This window comes from Cupressus sempervirens, chromosome 1 (assembly GCF_028749045.1).
Source record: "Cupressus sempervirens isolate cs-2001-9-10 chromosome 1, ASM2874904v1, whole genome shotgun sequence".
NCBI classification, from domain to species: domain Eukaryota; kingdom Viridiplantae; phylum Streptophyta; class Pinopsida; order Cupressales; family Cupressaceae; genus Cupressus; species Cupressus sempervirens.
In genome coordinates, this window is record NC_143118.1 from 622,447,515 (window position 1) to 622,470,740 (window position 23,226).

Consider the following 23,226-nt stretch of genomic DNA (forward strand, 5'->3'; position numbering starts at 1 on the left):
ATCAAGATATATCACTTATGTAAAGCCTGACTGAGCAACAGAGTAAAAGATCAAGGAACTTTGAAGTTCATGCTGAGTGATGCTAGTGTCAACCGAGCCATAGTAAGTTCCAAGCAAATTTGGTGTTGACCGAGCATCAATATCAACCAAGAAAACAAGTTAATGTTGAGCTAGAAGTTCTATAGTGACCAAGCAATTTAGCGATGATCGAGTGTCAAAACTTAGTGATGACCGAGTGATGGTATTTTGAATATGTATAAGAAATCATGATTTTCATTTGACTCAATCGAATTCTTGGGATATGGAAATCATGTTGAAGATAAGATTGATGAGTTGGAACATTTAATTCAAGGAGAGGATTAGGTATGATACCTAATGAACGAATTTGATGAGAAGTTTCTAGAAAAGAAGGGAGATGAACAAATACAATGAATTTGTTGGATCATATCGTAAACCCTTAGATCTACAGTGAACATGAAAGATGGAAAATGACTAGAATTACCTATTTAAGGAGGTATGAGGCATACTACAAGTGTGGAGAAGAGATTCACAAGAGTGAATGCACAAGAACATAGAGTGAGTGTATGAGAGAGAGCATAAAGGGGTGACATAAGTGTGAAGTGTGAGATGCAAAGAGACAAAGCAGAGAATATGTGTGTGTTTCTAGTGAGATGGAAAAAAGATGCTGAGGTTGATAAGTGAATCTAAGCAAAAGGCTTAATTTTTTTGAGAAGAGAAGGATGATTTCTTGAAGGGTTTCCAAGTGAATCAAGGATAGAGGTGACAAGGATGGCTTATCAAGGAAACAACACATGAATTGAACTGAGATCTAAAATTGCAAAGTGAGTTGTAAACATTCATATCAAACCCTATTATTTTCTTTCTAATCATTGTAAATAGTTTGTATTGAAATCCTTTTAATCAAAGGTTGACCTAATAGTCATTGAGGACTTATCAGTCTGTGTAAATCCTTTAGCAAGTTGACATTCTATTGGAATGTTCTAAAGTTCTCTGACAAGGCCACTCCTAACAAGGTGATTAAATCCTCTAACCAAGTCACATTTAACAATGTGTATTGTAACCTATAACAAAGTTGGCTCCTAACAAGGCTTACTTCAAAAGAGTGAAAAAGTGGTAACATGTTGTTGGTGGTTTTTCCCAAATTGTATTTCCGCGTTAAATCCTAGTGTCAAACTTGTGTTGAATTTTTTATGGTGTTTTACATTTACATGTTTGCATTCAACAAGTTAGTTATATTAGGATAGTGAGCTACTAGTAATTTTGTTTATCAGTATACAGTAGAGATCGAGTTATAGTAGGACAAGCAGAACAAACATTGTTAATGTTTGATTGTTCAAATGGTACTTATAGACCTTGAGTAACTAATTCACCCCCACACCCCAAGTTATTCTAAACATTCTAACACCTTCAACTACCTTTTCTAAGAGGACCGAATTCTTGTTTCTATCTATTATAGGAGCATTAATTTATATGAGATATTTTCTAATATGATTTTCTTCAATGCCTTCTAAATACTCCTCTTCTAACTCCTTCTTATCTAGATCCATGATTTTTTTAATCAACCATTTTTTTTTTCCTTTATTGCATCTTCACTATTTTTGTCTACTAAATCAGAGTAGGAGTTCTCAACCTTGTCTTCTTCTTAGAACATTTTCAAATTTGATTTTTGCTCTATTTTCCCTTCTATTTTATATTGAGAAGTTTGTCTATTATCTTCTTCAACTATATTTTCTCCTCCAATAGGAGATTACCAAAGTTTATAAAACTTTTTACTCTTGTTTGAGATTTTCTTTGTCAAATTTGTTACCAGATTATCTGATTGCAATTCTAATTCATGATTTTCCTTATTGTTTTGATTCTTTAAATCTTTTGTATTTTCTAATACTGATTAACATATTATTAGGAATTAAAGAAAGTTCTATTTTCTTATTTTCAATAAACCTGTCGTTAACTTCCAAATTAATAGCACTTAACTCTTCTGCATTTACTATTTCCACATTTTTGACCTTTTGGATAAAAGGTTTTGAATTAACATTCTTTTCTTTTTTCTTAGATTGATTTTTCTTCTTTGACCTTTTAAATTTCTTTCTTTTCTATCAAATCCTTTAAAAGGAGAATCCCTAACTAAATTCTCATTTAAACCATTTTTCCTACTTTCTTGCATCATTAGAGACTTAGGGTTACTAAAATATTTATTAAAACCTTCCTCTTGATTTAAACAATTTACTTTTATCAATTGATAAGGAATTAAAAGGGTATTTTTATTTACTGTTTGATGTTGAGAATCTACCAAACACTCATTATACACTTGTTTATTGATAGTTTGGAGGTGATTGCCTTCCCTAATATTTCTATTAGAGATATTGTGTGCTTCTATTGCTGAATGAGTTTTACAGTTTAGGAGATAATACTAGCTTGAATCTCTCCTCATCATCCAAAATATGATTTTCCTTATTACTATGAGGGATATGTGTCTTATCCCATAAAACAAGTTGATCACAAATATTATTATGAATTAACATTATATCCTTAATCAGCCTATTGTGCAACCTTATGTTTTATTTTATGTCTTCAATAAATATATTTTGTTTCTTACATATTTTACATAGTTCCAAATGCTTAATATTGTGTTCAAAGGCTGAACTATCTAAGCAACAATTATTATTCTTAATTGTTTCCTTCCTCTTTTCTTCTGATCCATAGTTCTTTTTGACTTGATCATTCCAATTTCCACTTTTTTCTAATAAACCTTTCTTTTTATTTTTATTTTTTTCTAAATTGGTATTTGGATTTAAATTAGATTCTATTTCGACTATCTCACCCTCTTCAATATCTAAATTGGGTACATGGATCTTACTACTAAGTAGCTTCACTCTCCTCCTTAATTCTTCTAAAATTTGACACTGATTCTCCAACTCAGATTGATTCTTAGAGTTTTGTAATCCTATTTTTGTTGTAGGGTTAATAATAGAATAGGACTTATAATCATTCTGCCTAGATTATGGATCAAAAAGAATGATTTCTTGAACGATATTTTGGTATAAGCAAGGTTGCAACATGTAAATTATTCTATTTGTAATGATTTTAACTAGATCTAAAGCCTGAACTTGGTATTAATATTAACTAAGATTTTGATGTCATTGGATATGGAAAAGTTAGATTCTAGTCCTAAAAATTCACTTATAGCATTGCCAATTCTTTTTAGGATCTAAATATAGGTAAGTTCTACGAGTAAGTTTTTAATAATATCCAAGTGATTATTATCAAAGTTAGGAACCTGGTTACAAAAAAATACACTATAGTCATTAAGAAAATATTTAGTATCATGAAGTAATTCTTATTTAATTTGATTGTTATTATAATGAAGATATAATATAAAATCAGAAAGAGATGTCATACTTGGTTAGTCCTTGCAACCTGCACTCAACCATTTTTCCAAAGTAGACTTAGTCGATGCAGGATTATTCCAAATTGCATATATGCCAAATATTTTGCAATCAAATCATTGATTTTCTAAGTAATGATTGGTTATTATCACAATAATTTCTTTTCCTTTTTTGATTTCTTTATAGTGGTTTGATGCTCTTTATCTAGAGTATTCGTTTTATTTGATACCTTTCTCCAGTCTAAAAGTACTTCTTTCTTGTTCATATTATCTTCTAGAGGTGATGACTCGGTCTTTTCCTTGCTTATCTTAGCATCCTCCTTCAGGTTCAATATTTTCTTGTGAACACCTATGTTTTTTATTAGTTAAACAGGTTTTACAGGGATCCTCAAACCCGAGAGTTAAAATAAAATAGGCTGAAAATAAGCGTTAGAAGCCCAGCCACAAAAGTAACAAGTCTAAAGGTTGATAATAAGCACTAGGCCTAGCCAAATAAACAAAGGCCAAAGATAAGGCCAAACAAAAAAGAAAAGAGAAACGAAACAGTCAAAAGCCAGAACAAAAAGCCAGCCAAAAAGGGAAAAGACAAGAACTAATCCTCGATCTTTCTTTCTAGCTCCTACATGACCTAGGCAACCTCCTGACCCATCTGGTTCTCCTCAGCCTCCTACTGGTGAGTCTTGTGTTCTTCCTGGTCTAGAGTACAAAAAGTGATACTAGTGGTATTATCTTCATTAGATCTAGCTTTACCCTTGTCCTTTCCATCCACATCCCCCTGCATGCCTCTATCTTTAAGCCAATCAGTTAAAGATAGATTGTTGTTATTGATTGAGTTGAGCAGTGAGATCATCTGGCTCGACAGATTGTGATTATAATTTTCTAGATTGTGGATCCTCCTTTCCGCCAGGCTATGCCTATCATCATAATCTATCCCTTTCTCCAGGCCCTTAAGATTCCTTAACCTCCTATAGCTCATGAAAAAGCCACTTGATTGACCTATAATTGTCAATCATGTTGTTGCGGGCATTGTTCAAGAGGTTCATCCCAAATTCCCTGGTATTATCAGAGATAGCCACAATCACAGGGTTAAGGAGCTCTTTAAGACGTGATTCCTCCTGATTGTCCACCAAGATCTGGGGGTTCATCACTTCTCTTAAAATACCCATTTTTGAAGCCCTCACATTAAAATTTCTCCAAGCTTTCCTCCTATCTTTGGCCAACACCCCCCAACTCTCAGCTCCAAAACTATCCTTTATCTTCTCCTCCGGGTGGGCTTGGGGATGGACAGGGGAGAGAGGGAATGAAGAAGAGTCCGGGTCCTGCTGCAACCACTCATCCTCCATGCCCACCCTCTTGTGTTTCTTCCCACCCTGGGTTTCCTTTTTTTCCTCCTGCCTCTCCTTTTCCTCATCTTTAGACTCCATAGTCTCCTCTTCATCACAGGTGTCCTACTCCTCCTCAAGCTTCTTCTGACCATGATCTCTAGGGCTTTTTCTTCTAGGGGTAATGGGGGAGGGAAACTTCTTAACATTAGGCGTAGCTTTTTTACTAGTGAAGGTAAGCACCCCTTCCTTAGAATAATGCTCTGTATATCATCCGAGTCGGAGGAGTAGCTAGAGCTTTCGATTTCTTCATTCTCAGCCTGCGAAGGGATGTTACTTATCATCTGAGCCTTGAAGTGCTCATAGATGAGCAGTAACAACCCCTCATGCAAAGCAGGGTTAGCAAAGGGTTTCTTTTTGAAGCTTGACACCACCTTGCTCATAGAGTTCAACAAATAGAAAGGGAAATAAACTTTGCTATCATGTTGAAAATGATTCAAAAGAACGAAATGGTGAGTGTGAACACGATCAAACCTAGGGTCAAGAGTAATGTACTCAATGACAGCATGTAGAACATACCTCCAAATCTTCATTATAGAATTTGAATCATAAAATGTATCACTCTTTTTCAAGGCATTCAACTCCTTGGGATTCTTGGCATAGTCCTTCACTGCACTGGTCGAAAGCTTTTTGTCCCTAAAGAACTTAAAGCTCACCATCGGAATCTTAGTAATAGCCAAAATCACCTCCTCCATAATCAGAAAAGCTATCCCATTCACCCTGACTCTACCATCCTTCCATGAATTGACCATGCTGTCAGTCACATTTTGGTCATAACCATGCAGCTTCATGATATACCTTGAAATCCTGCCCTGAACTAGCTTCTCCCACACTTTCTCCCTGCTTCTCAATTTCTCCATTTTTCCCATCGGTTCTTTTTTGCACCCTTTCACCCACCATATCGGCACTTTTCTCTCCCACAATTCTCATAAGCACAACTCTCTGAAACCTCACCACCTGATAGGGTTCTCCGAGTTTTAGAGAGCGACTGAAGAAATAAGCCTTGTCGTTGCTCAAGTTACAAATACAAAAAATGACCCATGAAGCATGCCGAATAAACTGTAATAATTCCCACTTCTTGCATTTACCAATGCATCCTTTAAGAGTCATACCCTTTCCCCATAAGCCTTTCCTATTCATAATTGCAGATTGATCTCCTCCGTACTCCCTTGGATCTTATCCAGCTCGATCAAGCTCTTAACATCCACCAAAAATCTCTTTCCCAGTTGCCAGGTCATTTTTTGGTCAGATTGGACACCTTTATTTGCAAACCAATCTACCATCGGGTTTGCTTCCCGAAAAATGTGAGTGACATGGCCTCCATCAAATTTAGCAAGAGTTTCATGTGTCTCATTAATAAGATTTGCAATCGACCACGAATAATGAGATTTTCCATTTAAACTTTTAATAATGTTATTCGAGTCCCCTTCAAGCCATAGATTAGTAAGTCCAACTTCAAAAGCCAGTTTCACCACATGGCAGGCCGCACTTGCTTTCGCAAAGTGATTAGTTTGGAATCCCAATGGGAGAGAGAAGGTCTCTACTTCATCCCCGAATTCATTCCTAATTATGCCTCCACATCCCGAGGAGCCAGGATTTTCCTTAGAGGCCCCGTCAAAATTGGCTTTATGCCATCCTTCTGGGGGGAGAAGCCACTTGGCTTCCTATCTTTTTAACATTCTTTCTTTTTCCTTCTCCATTTTCCTACCACCCACTTCGATATCTCCCCTCTTCCTTACTAGGTAGTTTTCCTTTATATTTTTGTGAATCTTCTTCCTAAGAACAATGGCTAGTTCATCTCTGTCTTCGAAGATTCTATTGTTTCTCTCCTTCCATATGCTCTAGCAGTAGTGGGGTAAGATCCAAGTGCCTAATTCCTACAAAACAAGGGAATTGAACAAGGATTTCCATTGGCAGAAAAAATCTAGGAGATTATCTAGCATGCACCAGCTAATCCCTAAGTCTTGGGTCAGGAAGTCCCAAACCTCCCTAGAGAAGGAACAATGAATGAACAAGTGGTTACCTGTTTCCAGCTGGTTCTTACATAAACTACATCTGCTTGGCAGAATTTGTCCTCTTTTTATAAGGTTATCCTGAGTGAGAATTTTGTTCTGTAAGGCCAGCCAATAAAATATATTGATTTTAGGAGTGAGGCCTGGGATCCAAGCTTTTGACCAAGGAGGCTTCTCTTTTAAGCTCCAAAGAGCCATATACCCAGAAGCAACAGAGTAATTTCCATTGGAGTTGTCCCCCTAGATCATTTCATCCCTCTTATTGCTGAGAACCATTAAATTTAACATTAACATGATTGGATTTAGATCATCAGAGATTATAAATAGATCTATCCAACCCTGTTCGTTCCTATAGTTGCAGACTTTCAGCCCAAAAAGTTGAATACAATGGTTCGCCCAAACATCATAGACAGGATTGTTCATTAGGGGGCCTTGAATAAGCCAACTATTAGACCAGATCTGGATATCCTCCCCATTCCCCAATTTCCAAGAAACTTTAGCCTTTGCCAGGTCCCTGGCTTTAAGAAAACCATTCCAGATAGTTGATCCTCTAGGAATGTCCTCGCTAAAAAGGGTGAACTGAATATAAGGCCTCTTAATGTACTTGTTGACCAATGTGTCTCTCCATTCCCCAGTGTTGTTGAAGATGCACCATACTTGCTTTGCCAAAAGAGCCTTATTAAGGTGAGTAAGCTTCCTTATGCCAAGACCTCCATAATTCTTAGGTAGATAGACTTTGTCCCAGGCAACTAGTGGGTATCTTTTTTTTCCCTTCAACACCTATCCATAAGAAATCCCTTTGAATTTTCTCCATCCTCTCTGTGAATTTAACTGGAATCACAAAGAGGCTTAAAGCGTACAGTGGCAAATTCTAAAGGGTGGATTTGACCAACTGACATTTGCCAGCTTGACTGAGAATAGCTCCTTTCTAGCCAACAAGCTTTTTGTTGAACCTATCCATAATACCATTCCAGAAGGAGTCAGAAGGAATCAGACCCAAAGGAAGCCCAAGGTAGGTAGAGGGAAACTTTCCCACATTACAACTCAGAATCCTAGAAATTTTCGTCTATCTATCCTCTGGGGTATTAATAAAATATAAAGAGCTCTTATCCCAGTTAATTAGTTGGCCCAACCCTCTGGAGTAGATATCCAGGACATCCTTCATGGCTTTTGCCTCCTTCACAGAAGCCTCCCCCCCCCCATGATAGTATCATCAATGAAATGCTAATGAGAGAAAGGATCACTTTTAGAGGAAGGTTTTATCCCTTTAATTCTACCTTCTTTCTGCTTTCTCTCAATAAGCCTTCCTATACATTCAACCAGGATAATGAAGAGAATAGGTGAGAGAGGATCCCCCTGCCACAGCCCTCTTGAGGGTTTGAAAAAATCTAAAGGAGCTCCATTAACCAACACAACAAGAGAGGAAGTAGAGACAAGCTGAGATATCAGTTTGCAAACTTTTAAATCAAACCCAAAAGCCTTGAGCACCATATCAAGAAAAGTCTAGTCAACTTAGTCATAGGCTTTAGATAGGTCTAGTTTAAGCAGCATCCCTTCTCGTTTGCCAACTTCCAAAGAGTGGATCACTTCGTGCACCATCATGACCGAGTCTAAAATCTGTCTGCCCAGGACAAAACCCGTTTGTTGCTATGATATAATCAAAGGGAGGAGCTTGAGCAACCTAGAGGTAAGAACCTTCGAGATAATCTTGTAAAAGGAATTGCACAAGCTAATAGGTCTAAACTTGTCCAAAGAGTTAGCCCCAGGCACCTTAGGGATGAGGACCAAAAAAGTGGAGTTAATCTCCTTAAGAATACTCCTGGCTCCAAAGAATTCCTAAACTGCCTTCACCACATCTTCCATCACCACCTGCCAATACATCTGAAAAAAAGAAGGTAGGGAACCCATCAGGGCCAGGAGATTTATCCGCAAGCAAGGAAAAGAGAGCTTCACGAACTTCAACAGCAAAAGGAATGGCACGAAGCATTAAGTTATGATGAGGTTGGATTATCTGAGGAATAGAAACAACCAAGTCTTCCTAGTCCACCTTTGATAGAAGAGGATCCCAAGACAAGAGAGAAGAGAAGAAGGAGACAACTTCAGCTGATATTTCCTTTTCCTTAGTCATCAGATCTTGCCCTTTCATGATGCCAACAATTCTGTTATTAGCTTTATGCTTGAGGGTGGTTAGATGAAAGAACTTTGAATTCTAATCACCATCTTTAAGCTAGTTGACCCTAGATCTTTGCCTCGAGAACTTCTCCTCTTTGCTAATGATATTATGTAAGTCTGTAAGAATAGACAACTCAGCCTCCCTACTAAGCTCATCATACCCGTCCTGTTGAATAGAGACTTGAACATAAATAAGTTTGTCAGACAAGACATCTTTCTCATGAAAGATATGGCCAAAATCAGTCTTATTCCAAACTTTAACCATTCTCTTAACATTGCTCAGTTTCCTGGCAACTCTAAACATAGCAGTGCCTTCCACTTCTAAACTCCACCAAAATTTGACTTTATCCAAAAGATCGGGATAAGAAGTCCACATTTTTTAAAATCTGAAGGGGGGATTCCTTCTAGGTTATATAGGAGCAATCGAGAGGGAGATAGGAGAATGATCAGATCCCACTCTAGGAAGGAGAGCTAACCTACAAGAGAAAGACTTCAGCCAATCAGGGGAGATTAAAGCTCTGTCCAATCTAACCTAGATGCAGTCCTTCCCCAAGTGTTTGTTTGACCAAGTAAAGGCACCTCCCATAAGATCCAGGTCCATAAAAGCCAAACCATTGATGAAGCTAGAGAGGTCTTGTTTACTTTCCCATTCTAGGATTAGACCACCCATCTTCTCCCCATCCATAAGAGGAGTGTTGAAATCTCCCATAATGATGCCTTTCTTTAAATTACTACTTTGCACCAGGTTTCCTACTTTAGTCCAGTGATTTTTTCTCTCTTTTTATTATTAGGAGCATATAAATTCAGCAAAAACCAATTTTCATTGGATTGAATATGATGAACATGGCAGAGAAGAATATTGCGCTCATTAAATACTGCTTCAACTCTGAAATGCTTGGTATTAAACAGGATCAGAAGACCACCAGAGGCACCCTCTACATCCGAAACCTCCCCACTCATCATGCTACTAAACTTAATTTTCCTTAGAGATTCCTTTTTCATCTTAATTTCTTGGATCATCAAAATATCAGGTCTTTGATCTCTGATCAAATTCCTAATAATTTCCTATTTGTAGGCTTTGTTTAAGCCCCTTATATTCCATGATATGATCTTCATTTTTCCTTCTTGGAAAACTCCTGAAGAGTTCTCTGGTACCCATTCGCCAAGCATCTTCTGGTCTCCTCCTCTCTGGTTTGCTTCTCTATTTTTCTACCTTTTCTAGCCTTTGTTCCCACATCCGGTTTGCAGCTGCTTCTAGTCTCCACCGGAGAGGCCAAAGAGGGTTCTCTAAAAAATTTATTCCTAGCCTTAGAGGAAAGAAAAGCTTCTCTTTCCAAAATAGTTTCCAAAGACCTAGATACTATTTGAGCTTTCTTTGGAGTTCTAGGAGGATCCTCCCAATCATCGAGCACCCTCACCAAAACTTCTTTCTCGTTCTCCACAACGCTTTCAACTCCTGCTCTAGAGGAAACAAAATTATCCTATGGGTCTTGATAGATAATTATATCCTTATTGACTCTATCCTTTTCTTTGTCTTTGGCAACCAAAATACTTCTCCCTTCCAACTCAGGGATCCCTTCCGAATCTGCTTCCTTCATAATCTGTTGAGGAGCTCCCTTGCAATCTTTAACCACAGGCTTTTACCTGTTGCAAATATGTTGCCCCTTCCACAATATGAGAGTCTTCTGACTCATGAAAGTCAACTTGGTTTCCTTCTAGGGCATTTACCTCTGGCTTTTCCTTTAGATCTGCAAATACTTCACCATTTGAAGTTTTCTAGGCATGCTCTTCAGAATGGGGAAAATCCTTCTTATCTTTGGTCTGAGCTATTGGGGCAGAAGGTGCTAGCTTATGTGTAACGTCCTTCTTAACTTCTCCAGCCTTCTGACCAACCATAATAGGATCAGCCTTGTGGCCTATGCTGGTGGTCTTCCTCTTCCAAATTTTCTTGTCCCTATTGAGATAAGAGGAAGGGAGAGACTTCTTCTTCTTGTCCATCTTCGCTTTCGAACATTGAAAAGCCTTCTATCCAGTCTTAAAACAATGACAGCAACCAAAAGGTACGCTCTCATAGTCCAACTGTTGTATGTGAGTACCGAGCTTAGACTCGAAGCACACCACTTCTAGCATATCATCCCCTTCCCTTACTCCTATACATATCCTCACATAGGTAAGTCTTCTCTTAGATGCAGTAATAGGATCAATTGATAATAGTTCTCCAAAGGAATTGGCCACACCCATAAAATCATCCTTCTTCCAGAATTCCAAGGGCAACTCAGGGAGTCTAACCCATACTGGAGCTTGCTGAAAAAAGATTCATTTAAGTCCAATTTTGAAGACCATTTATGCAACACCAAAGTTGCCTATCCTATACTCTAGGGCCCTTCACACAGAATATTAGTCATGTCCTCATTACAAGTAAAGTCAAAAGAGAGAAACCCCTTAGCCATCGCAGTAACACTGACCTAACCTTTAAGATGCCATTTCTTCAAGGTGAAGGAACGCACCACATCAATGTTTGGTCTCTGATCGATAAACTTTCCAACCAATGTGGATGCCATTGAAGCTATGCTATGATCAACTAATTCGTTTGGAATAGCAATCATGCATGATCCCTTTTCCAGGCTTGATACAATCTTAACCAGAGGGAAAGATGACTTACCAGATGGTTTGACACCAAAGAGCGAGGCCCATTTTGTTGGAAGATTCCCTGGCCTGACCACATTAGGTTGCGTCTTTGGCTTGATCTGGACTTTACCATCAACACGTGGGTCCCCATCCCCATTTTTTGCCTCTCCACACTCTGCCTGAAAACCCTCCTTCGTACCTGGTTTCTTAGATCCTCCTCCCTAAGGACTCCTGCCCGAAACCAGGTTTGAATTTTGAACATATGTTTTTACCCTCTATTTCATTGCTTTTCTGTAATATTTGTTTGCCTTTATCTCAATAAATCTTATGAGTTTTTGAGTCATTAGTTCATTTAGATAACTAACCTTTCTTTTTATGATTTACTTGAATCAAGTTGTATGTTGTTGTTTTAACATTGTATTTTGTTGTTTTTTCTTGAATTAATTGTGTGGAAGGTTTTGTTTTAGTTATTCCACTGGAGATTAATTTCTTCTGTTCTTGTTTGAGTTGATTCTTCTTTGAAGTAACCTGCTTCTACAATAGGATCTCAAAAGGATTATAACATTGGATAGGTGATGTTAGGATTAAACCACAGACAGAGGGAACTATTTTTGTTTGGAATGTATATCGTTTTGCCTTTTTGAAATATCTTGATTTTGCGCCACTTTCCTCGTTGTATCTTTAGCCGATATGCTAAAACACTTGGAGCAATGAACTGGAGAATTTATATTATATGAAACCCTTGCATATTTAGTAGAGACGAAGAATTTTACTTGTTTCGCATGATTCCAGCCTTTGTTTTTGAAATTCCCAATTCTTCCTTGTTCGCTAACGAATTTACATAGCAGAGCAACATTATTTAAAAAGTGTTTTTATCTTTCTTGTCATTGTTTCCAATTTGAAGTCAATCTCGATCTTCCTTGGGTCACCTCTATTGCCTCTATTGGTTCCCAAATCAACATATTGGAAAATCCTATAAGCTTTCTTACTCAAATTATCATGATACTATATTCCAAGTTTTAATTATAATATAAATTGATAAATTTTAAATAAAATATAAATTTAATTATAATATAAAGTTTTTAATTTAATTTTATTTTAGAATTATTTTATTAATTTTTATTTATAAATATTAAATTTTATATCATTTACAATAAAATCCAAAACTTAATTGTGACAAAATTGTCTCCAAAAAACAATTCTTACAGTAGGAAGATTATTTTTTAAACAAATCACCTTATCCATCGAATCTCTATATCTGAACGAGGTATTTAAGTGACTTATAATTCTAAATTGAATGTGTTTCTTAACAAAAGATCTACTAAATCGTTGCTAAATTCAGTAGCATGTCCCAGTTGGAAAATTTATCCACCGTGCATATCCATTTCTCTGTGTTAATAGCTGATTTTACATTGCACTCACCTTTGGAAGATGTAGGATTCCCCAGGTTAAGATGGGTTTATTGCATTCCACGCTTGTAGCGTATTCACCGTTCATTTGCCTTCGTTAGTTTTTTGGATCACGAAATCATTGGAGTAGGAAGTACCTATCCTCCACCCATTCTCGCATGAGTCCAAACAAGATACAAATCAAAATGAAATGTTAGCCCAGACAAACAAAAACATTAAGGCCCAAATAATCCATTGCAGCTGTGGCAGAGGAAGGAAGGCCTGAAGGATTTTGTAGGATTTAGGGATTCTCATTTAATATTATTCAGTAAATAATGGCTGAAAGTCTCAAGGGTGCGAAGTGCTTCTCTCGCAGCAGTTTTGAGAATAATAATGGCCTTGGCCATAATTGTTTGCAGAATAACAGTGGCGTCGGCCACAAGCATAATGGTAGCAGAAGACTAACCAAAAAGGGTTTTGTAGTAAATTCCTTTCATAGTTTGAAGAGTTTAGCAAGTTTTCCTTTACCTTCATCATCATCGTCAATACAAAGAACAGGACTCAATCTTAGCCGGTTGCCTCAGAAGGCCTCCGTCTCAAATGTCTCGAAAAGAATGCCCGTCGTGTGCATGGCTGCTGATGGTGGTCAGTATAGCAAATTATTTAAATTGTTTTGTTTTTTCAAGTGCAATTCCTTTCTATTCTAAATTTTGCTTGAATTTGTTCCAAGTGTCTGGATATATGCTGCAAACCCTTTGATTTTGTTCCAACAAATTAATAAGAAATACTTGCGGACCATAGTTAACAGACTGATGCCTCTCTCTTACACTCTTAAACCACAAGGGAAGGAATACTTCCACCCACATTTGCCAGCGATAAAGGAAGAAAGGTGTCACTGTACTATGAAATACTGCTTTGCGTCTTCCCAGTACTGAGGTCCAGCATATTTGTTGATGTCTTTTAAATTATAAAAAAATTAATTCTTGTTCTCAATAGTAGTGTTCAGTTCAGATTAAGTTTGACACAATGTCCAAGTATTAAAGGAGGAGAAGGGATTCTAATGGGTAGCTAGTGAAGGAAATTTTTGGATAAGTTGATTTGCTACATTTGACAATTATCGTTTTGATTTTATTAACATGTACGCCAGACTGGTCGTGTTACAACTTGTTTAAAGTGCGATTGATTGTTGCCTTGGATGTTATTTTCTTGTTTTTATGTTATTGTTTTCAATTAAGTTATTTAGCAATTCTCTTTTTCTGTTATGGTTATAGGAATGATTTTAGTGGCGAAAACATTGTCTACTTTTCAATTTTTCCCTATCTGTTTTGTTGGTTCAGAAATTCGGGTAATTCTACTATTAGGGAGAGTATTCCTCTAGAGAAACATGTTATGTATTTGACTAGGGGATGGGGAGGCAAGCAGCCTATATTCTGGGTTCCTGACAACCTTGCCCATGCAATTTTGCTCAAGTAGACAATCCGCTCAATGATTCTGAGTAAAATTTGAACCTTTCTTTGGGATTTGAAAGGTTGCATGCTTTAGTTGTCTTCCGAAATCAGGTACCGGGGATTCGAGTGGCATAGTTTAATTCTTGCGGCACTCTATGATCATCTTGTGCCCTTATTTCTTTGAGTGACTATTTCAAAAACCATTTACTATGCACACCAGACTTCTATGTTGGGTTCTGATGGTCCGTTTTACACATAATTCTTTCAGCTATGAATGACTTCCGAGTTTTTCTGGCACATATGTTCCACTGAATTGTGTTTGTTGTTGAAAATACTACTAAATTTGCACTCACAAATATTCACAGGATTAGAATCCTTGTCTTTAGCTTAGCTGCTATGCTTGGAGGATTTCTATTATGGGTAGCTTGTACCAATTTTTCTTATCGGTTGAATAATGAATAACATTTACTTTTACTCAGGACCATCACTTGACTATAAAAACTCTGTTACATTGCAGTTTCAGCCTTAGGTTATGTAGTGTATTTGTGAATAATTTATACTTTTAAAATTTGTTGTTAAGAATGCCTGCTACATTGTAGTTTTAACATTTTGCAGTGTTGGTTTTGTTTACAAATGGCATACTTTGGTCTGAGATGGTTGCTTTTTTCTGTTAACTACTCTTTGCAAACAGTTTTGAGTGTTCTGACATAGCCTTTGTTTTGATTTTATCAGAACGTGAGGTGCCACTCTCAGATTATAGAAACATTGGAATTATGGCCCACATAGATGCAGGAAAAACTACCACCACAGAGAGGATATTATTTTACACAGGCAGAAATTACAAGATTGGGGAGGTTCATGAAGGGACTGCTACAATGGATTGGATGGAGCAGGAGCAAGAAAGAGGCATTACAATCACTTCTGCTGCAACAACAGCTGTGTGGAATAGTCATCGTATAAACATTATTGATACTCCTGGTCATGTGGACTTTACTTTGGAAGTGGAGCGTGCTCTTAGGGTGCTTGATGGGACTATTTGTTTGTTTGACAGTGTGGCTGGTGTGGAGCCACAATCAGAGACTGTATGGAGACAAGCAGATAGGTATGGAGTTCCCAGGATTTGCTTTGTTAATAAAATGGATAGACTTGGAGCAAACTTTTTCAGGACTAGAGATATGATAATAACAAATTTAGGGGCAAAACCTCTTGTTCTACAAATTCCAATTGGGGCAGAGGATAGCTTTCAAGGAATTGTTGATTTGATCCGAATGAAAGCGATAGTGTGGTCAGGGGAAGAACTAGGTGCAAAGTTCAGATATGAGGACATTCCAGCTGATCTGAAAGATTTGGCCTTGGAGTATAGGAATCAAATGCTTGAAACTATAGTGGAACTTGATGATGGAGCGATGGAGAAGTATCTCGAGGGAGAGGAGCTTGATGAGAAAACAATCAAGAAATTGATTAGAATGGGCACCATATCCATTAAATTTGTTCCAGTTCTGTGTGGTTCAGCTTTCAAGAACAAGGGTGTGCAGCCTTTATTAGATGCTGTAGTAGATTATTTGCCTTGTCCTCTTGACTTACCGCCAGTAACGGGGACAGATGTTGATGATCCAGAGGTGATCCTAGAAAGACTCCCAAGTGACGATGAACCATTCGCAGGACTTGCTTTCAAAATTATGGCAGATCCATTTGTAGGGTCTCTTACATTTGTACGAGTTTACTCTGGCAAGCTGAGTTCTGCATCTTATGTGCTTAATTCCAACAAAGGAAAGAGAGAGAGAGTTGGAAGACTATTGCAAATGCATGCAAATAGCCGTGAGGAAGTCAAGGCTGCTGTGGCAGGCGACATAGTAGCTCTTGCTGGCTTGAAGGAGACTATAACTGGTGAGACACTTTGTGATCCAGCTAAACCCATTGTGCTGGAAAGGATGAACTTTCCTGATCCTGTAATTAAGGTTGCAATTGAACCTAAAACAAAAGCTGATGTGGATAAGATGTCCATGGGTCTTATCAAACTTGCTCAGGAAGATCCTTCTTTCCACTTCTCAAGAGATGAAGAGGGAAACCAAACTGTAATAGAAGGAATGGGAGAGTTGCATCTGGAAATCATTGTTGATCGTTTGAAAAGAGAGTTCAAGGCATGCATTTTTCCTGCTTTTCAAACCATTACCAGATAAAAAAAATTCTATTTCACTTCCCGAGAATATATTACAACTGTTTATCCTTTGCTTTTTCAGGTTGAGGCTAATGTGGGTGCACCTCAAGTGAACTATCGAGAAAGCATCTCAAAGAACTCAGAAGTTAAATATGTGCACAAGAAACAATCAGGTGGTCAAGGTCAGTTTGCAGACATCACTGTAAGATTTGAACCTATTGAAGCTGGTGGTGGATACGAATTCAAGAGTGCAATTAAAGGTGGAGCTGTGCCTAAGGAGTATATACCAGGTGTAATGAAGGGATTAGAAGAGTGTATGAGCAATGGTGTTCTGGCAGGCTTCCCTGTTGTTGATGTGCGTGCTGTCCTTGTAGATGGTTCGTATCATGATGTGGACTCTAGTGTACTAGCATTCCAGCTTGCAGCTCGTGGAGCTTTCAGGGAAGGAATGAGAAAGGCAGGTCCGAAGTTGCTGGAACCCATAATGAAAGTAGAAGTTGTGACACCTGAGGAGCATTTAGGAGATGTTATTGGTGATCTCAATTCAAGGCGTGGTCAGATCCACAGCTTTGGTGATAAGCCTGGAGGACTCAAGGTAGGCCATTTTGTAGCCATGACATCATTATGCTTTTCTGTTTGTCTTGTTAAATAAGAGCATTAAATGTAATGTGTGTTGTACACATTTGATAATTAATAACTAAGTGTTCAATTGAATATATTTTCTTCAACATGGCATTGCATTGGAGAAGCATGCTAATATTTACAGGGATGCAGGTTGTTGATGCATTGGTGCCACTGGCAGAGATGTTTCAGTATGTGAGTACACTTCGTAGTATGACTAAAGGACGTGCATCTTATACCATGCAACTTGATAAGTTTGATGTGGTACCTCAGCATATTCAAACACAGATTGCCACTAAGTCAGAACAGGTGGCGGCATGATGCTTGGGCAAAATTTTATGAAATTGTATTAGTTGGATGTCCAAGCACTCAATGGGCCATAAAATGTTAAATGTATCTAACACATGAAAAAATTATGATCTTGTGTATCTGTTTCATTCATTGGTAAATTGTAGAAAAACACCATTGGCACTTGTTCATGTGAAAGATCAAAGCCCAAAGATTTGGTACAAGAGTACAACAATTCAAATCCTAATTTATTTGCATGTGTTGCTATGCCTTCGAAGTTATGAAACATTGAAAAGTCACATGGCATATTAGTTGGGTGCAAAAGCTAGGTATACACTTGGCACACATAAATGGGCCTTAAATGTTAAATATAAATTTCTGAGAAGATGAACAAAATCAATGCCTAAGTCAACCAGGAAATTTTCACACCTGCAATTCTGGTCCTAGAAACGATGTAGTCAGCACGCTAGAGGCATGCATATAAGCCTAGCTCTTAAGTCGGAAGTAACTGACACATGGTAGAATAAGAGATTTATATTTTGTTACGGACAGGACCTCTTGGAATTTTCGACTCAATTCTCAGATTATTCTGTTCAACCAACAAAATTCTCCATCCAAAGATAGATTACATGTAAGCATTGTGTATCGTTGCCAACTTTCAAGAATGCACCATAAGAACTCTCTTGAGCATCCTAGGACTGGTGTATGTTGCAGAAAGTAGTACCATAATTGAATGGCAAACATTTCTAGAAATAAATCCTAATGAGTACAATTGCAAGCCAATTTTTTGAGCAAGAAGAATAATATCTCCACTGCCTTATTTTAGTGAGACAAAATAATTAGAATCTATGTTATTACTTTATCCAATGTTCCATATGAAGATACTCTCAGGGGTCATAGCGACACACCCAGTGACCCAGACATCACAGGGACTTGGATGGGACACCCCCTTTTTTTAGGACCTAACAGCCTGATTCATTTAGTACTATTTTTTTTTAAAGTTATTTGTAAGGAAAAAAATTGCTAAAGACCTAAAGAGGAAGGAGTATCATTGCAAATGCAGCACATTGTTTTTATTTTTTTGAATTTCTTCTGCTTTTAATTTGTTTTTAAGTTATTTTAATTTTTAATAGCTGTAACGCCACCATCTCCCTGTCATTCCAAAATTCTGGGAGGTTTTTTGCTGTCCCCAAATTCTTGTCGCTGCATTACAGCATCCCCTTGCCCCTGAAACTCAGATAAACATACATAGTTGAAAATTAGCAAAAATATTTGGCAACAAAACAGCGCACTCTTAATATTCATCCATCTTTCTTGGATTCCTCTCATACCCACCTCATAATATGAAACACATAATTTGATGGAAATCTTCAATTGGACTGTACACATCGCAACAATATAAAGTGACTAGCAATAACATGATCTTGTGTAATGGCTGGCTTTGGTGTCAAATGATTTGCTTCTGATTTATTGTTATTTCTGAGTTTGCTATAGAGAGAATAGATATGGAAATTGAAACAATACAGAAAAAATTGAAATGCAACAGCAATATTGAGAACAACTTGAGTATATATGTTCTTATATCTAATTCCAAGGATTTTTAAGTACATTAACAGTTGATCATGACAGTGTTTTCTCTGAAATTATCAACAAACTAGTAATATGCATACCAGATTGCTGTTCCTGATGCCAAATTGTCCATCGAGTACATAACAGCAATGACAAATCCTTGACACCACTCCCTAGATGATTTTCAGGTAATAGCGGACATGGACATGTATGTATTCAGTGATGTATCATTCTGGAAGTATCCAACAATAAATATATTACCATATCAAGCTCCCTTGTTATTGCTTCAACACCTGTTCTGAATGCCAATGAAGAGATATAACTTGTGCAGGTATAAATAATCAATCACGTGTGAGTGCTACAGCTAGCTACAATTTGGTTGAAAAAGTCTAGGGTTGGAGTTGTATCCATGTAAATTTCTCAGACTCCTCAATGATGAGCTGGGTTTCTTAGCCTTGTTCAACAATTGCAAGCTCATGAAACTGATTTGTATTTATTACTAGAGATAGCAGTGTAGCTAGAAATGTCTATAGCGGCATATATGTTACTCAAACTCTTCACAGCATTTCTCACAAATTCTGTTGCAAGCTTGAACTCTTTAATCTGATAAATATGACTTGTGAAGTAATATTTCCTACCTTACAGCAACACCGCCTTCTTTTTAGAAATTTGAAATACAAAGTGAGATATCTGGATAATATCTCCAACTTACAATGGGTTTCCATTTGCTACCTCCAAGCTTGAGTGTTTCCATCTTATAACCTGCTGAAAGCCCAAGCTCCCAAATTCTCCAAGAGAAAGTATTAAACCAAGCATAAATCAAACCTGATGAAAGAGAGCTCTTCGTTCCTCCTTGTGTTGTTTTTACACGAGCTCTCGCACTTGTTTAATTTCAGGATTTGCTTTTTCCCTCCTATTTTGTCATGACTCTTATTTTTCTGCGATTTGCTTTTTCCAACCTATTTTGTTGCGACTCTTTTTTGTGATTTGCTTTTTTCTTCCTATTTTCCTGCAGCTTCTGTTTTTCCATGATTTGTTTTTAACTCCTATTTTCTAGTGGTGCATTTTTTTTTATGATTGCCTTTTTCCCTTCTATTTTCTTGGTTCCGTTTTTCCCCTAGTTGCTTTTTCTTTTAACAAACTACAATCTACGCATTCTCCTATTTTCTAGCGTTGCGTATTTTTTTATGATTGCCTTTTCCTTTTTCCCGTAGTTGCTTTTTCTTTTAACGGACTACAATCTACGCATTAATAAAGGTAAATAATTAAATTTAACTTTTTAAAAGAACTTTATTAATGCATAATAAATCATATCAATGATAATTAAATCTTGTCAATTTTAAACAATTACCATTGACATGTCACTGCTTCTGGATGTACAGTCATGGCCAGAATGACTTGCTTTCAATAGTAAGTATGCCTAAAACTGCCTCAAAATCCTTCAGAATGACCTACAACTGAAACTGTCTAAGCCAAATATCGTCAAGACTCCTAAAAAAGCTTGGTTAGCTTATGAGACCATGGAAAATAGACTAATAATAACATCATACAGCGCAAACTAGAAAAAGGGGACATTACATCTTGAGAATAGGAATATATAGGAGCCTTACGTTGGATCCTTCTTAATTTTCAAATGAAACTTGGATCCCTCAAAGATATAACAGGAAGGACAAACATTCTCTGCTTTTATGATAAAGAAAGTAAAATATGTTCCATGGTTTATCCATGAAATCATAAATTGCCCTTACAGAATTTGTCAGACTGTCTTTGGTTTCAATTGGGGGGTTGTAAAAACTCCTATTTGATTTAAATCATTGTTTTAGATGATATGGATTTCAAATACAGTTAAACGAAAAAATTATTTGACTAAAATTAAGCCATAATATAATGATAATAAAGGCAGCTCCTGTGATTGCAACTAATTCAGCCATGCAATTCAGCTAATTAAAGAGTAACATTTTAATTCGTATTGCCAAAATCACAAATGTAAAGACAGCTATTACACTAAATGCTAGAAAATTGGAGAGTACTGAAAAACTAAAATAAAAATTGACAGAAATATCTTTTGTGATAATTTTCCCAGAAGCTAAACTAAGTTTTCCATATCCATGAGGAGATACAGTAATTTCCTGCAAGCCACAGGAAAACGTTCACAAGAGTCAATAAATGATGGTGAATTGAAGGAGCTCATGAGTATGGAGTGTAGTTGCAAATGCCACTTCAAGCTAGAAGAGTTTCCTCGATGATATTCGAAATTGAAATGGACTTGCATGAACCATGTAAAAACTGCAATACAAACATCACAGAAAAATCAGCTATAAACAAATACGTGGCACAGAAACAAAGAACGTAGATCCTTTTATTAATTATTATACGTAACATACAGAGTCTCCACATAACACAGATATTTTAATTTATATGAAAAGAACTCTTTTCATACCCAGCTAAAAAAATCAAATCAATCAACAAGATACACTCCTGATGATATGCAAAATTGAATTGGATTCATGGGAAACACAAGTAAATCAGTATGCAAATGACACATAATGTTAATACTTATTAACAAAAAAAAAAATTGTACGTGAATGTAGAGAATTTAAATGCTTTTATTATCATCATATATCACATGATTCCGTATATCATTAATTCTGCAGACAAATCAAATATCTCTTAACTGGCAAAGAAGTAGTAATTGCATGGTTACAGAAGTGTGGTTGGTTGAACATAAGGTTCTATGATCTGTAGCTAAATATAACTAAGTAAGAACTAATAGCAGCAAGGAGATTTTATTTTGGAGTTGACCAAAGCTACTTTTGGAGACTTGCACACAAAGGTCAAAGGTCTAATCTTCATTATTTTTTGCAATCAAAGCAATATATGATAGCCCAAAGGAGAGTCTGCATCAACTGGGAGTGAAAGGGCAGGACAAATGTTTTGAAGAGTGGAAACTGTTGATAGATTGAAATTGAATGAGTATATAGAGGAACCATAGAACTTGGTGAATGCTACAACGATACCCACGGAGAAACTTATTGAGACATTTACATAAACAGAGTTTCAAGTTAAAGGTTGATATTTCTGATTTTAAAGTTTAGTTCAATTATATATGGATTGGGTCCAAGAATCGGAGGACTTTGAGATTGAAGATAGAGATAAAGATGATCCAAAAATAAATTAACATTCTTGCCGCCAAGTTGAAATTGCATGCAGCTTTGTAGTGGGAAAATGTACAGAGTTCAAGAAGAAGACAAAGGAAAGATAAAAATCATCTTTAGCCTAAGATGTTGAAACATTTGAAAGCCCAATTTTGCCCTCAGTTCACCAATAAAAATTGTTTAAAGAATCTCAAAATTTAAAACAATGGATCAATTGATATAGACTTATACTGAGCATTTTATGAGGTTCCAAAATTAAAAGGATATCCAAGAATGTGAAGGACAAATGGCAACCTGGTCTCTAAATGGACTTAATTGTCAATTTCAAGATGGGAATTGCATTGGGAAAGTTCCTACCATAGATGAGGCATATGAGTATGCCTTGAAGGTTAAAGAGAAACTGAACCATAAAAACAAAATAATCAGTAAAAGAGGTGAGAACTATAAAAGTAAAAGGGAAGAGGCTTCCGTAGAACCTACTGTGAGTGAAGAGCTAGAAGAAGGTGAGAATGTGAAGGTTGACTTTGGACAAAGGGAAAGCTTTAGAGTTAGCGGATGTGGAAAATCACTACCAAGAGATTGAAAGCCCTTGAACTGTTTTATTTGTGATGAAATCCAAAAGGTTATAGATTACCTTCAAAACCCAAAAAGTGCGGTGAAGCTTAAGAAGAAGAAAAACTTTGGTTAGAAGAAGCTGAGGCTGAATCATGGGAGAACCTAATGCTGAGAAGAACCTTAATATTTGGGGACATGGGAACTCCTAAAATTGATTGGAAAAGAAAAAGTGTCTTCCAAACAGAACCCAAATATAAGGACAACAAGGTATGTAAGGTGGTCATAGATGGTGGATCTGATAATTAGGTGAATATAGAAATGGTTGACAAATCACTACTTGTTTGTGTTCCAAAAACTAACCCCTACAAGATTTCTTGGTTAAAGAAGAGTTGAAGTGTACTTGTGGATGTCTTGTCTTGTTACTTCAAAAATAGATCCACGTGA

General features: G+C 36.8%; 1 protein-coding gene across 1 annotated transcript; it reads left to right on the top strand.

Annotated features, from left to right (window-relative positions):
- The first annotated feature begins 13,213 nt into the window (after nucleotides 1-13,213).
- SCO1 (Translation elongation factor EFG/EF2 protein) lies at nucleotides 13,214-17,760 on the top strand. Its single transcript, XM_089832954.1, has 4 exons — nucleotides 13,214-13,633; nucleotides 15,169-16,577; nucleotides 16,677-17,189; nucleotides 17,369-17,760. The coding sequence occupies exons 1-4, from the start codon at nucleotides 13,324-13,326 to the stop codon at nucleotides 17,534-17,536; spliced, it is 2,400 nt and encodes a 799-aa protein (XP_089689080.1). The 5' UTR covers nucleotides 13,214-13,323; the 3' UTR covers nucleotides 17,537-17,760.
- Nucleotides 17,761-23,226: the final 5,466 nt, after the last annotated feature.

Bases quoted from the DNA above. Each gene is read 5' to 3' on its own strand.
- SCO1 (XM_089832954.1), top strand. From the start codon at position 13,324: ATGGCTGAAAGTCTCAAGGGTGCGAAGTGCTTCTCTCGCAGCAGTTTT. The intron at 16,578-16,676 runs GCATGCATTTTT...TTGCTTTTTCAG, and splicing joins GTTTGAAAAGAGAGTTCAAG to GTTGAGGCTAATGTGGGTGC. The intron at 17,190-17,368 runs GTAGGCCATTTT...ACAGGGATGCAG, and splicing joins ATAAGCCTGGAGGACTCAAG to GTTGTTGATGCATTGGTGCC.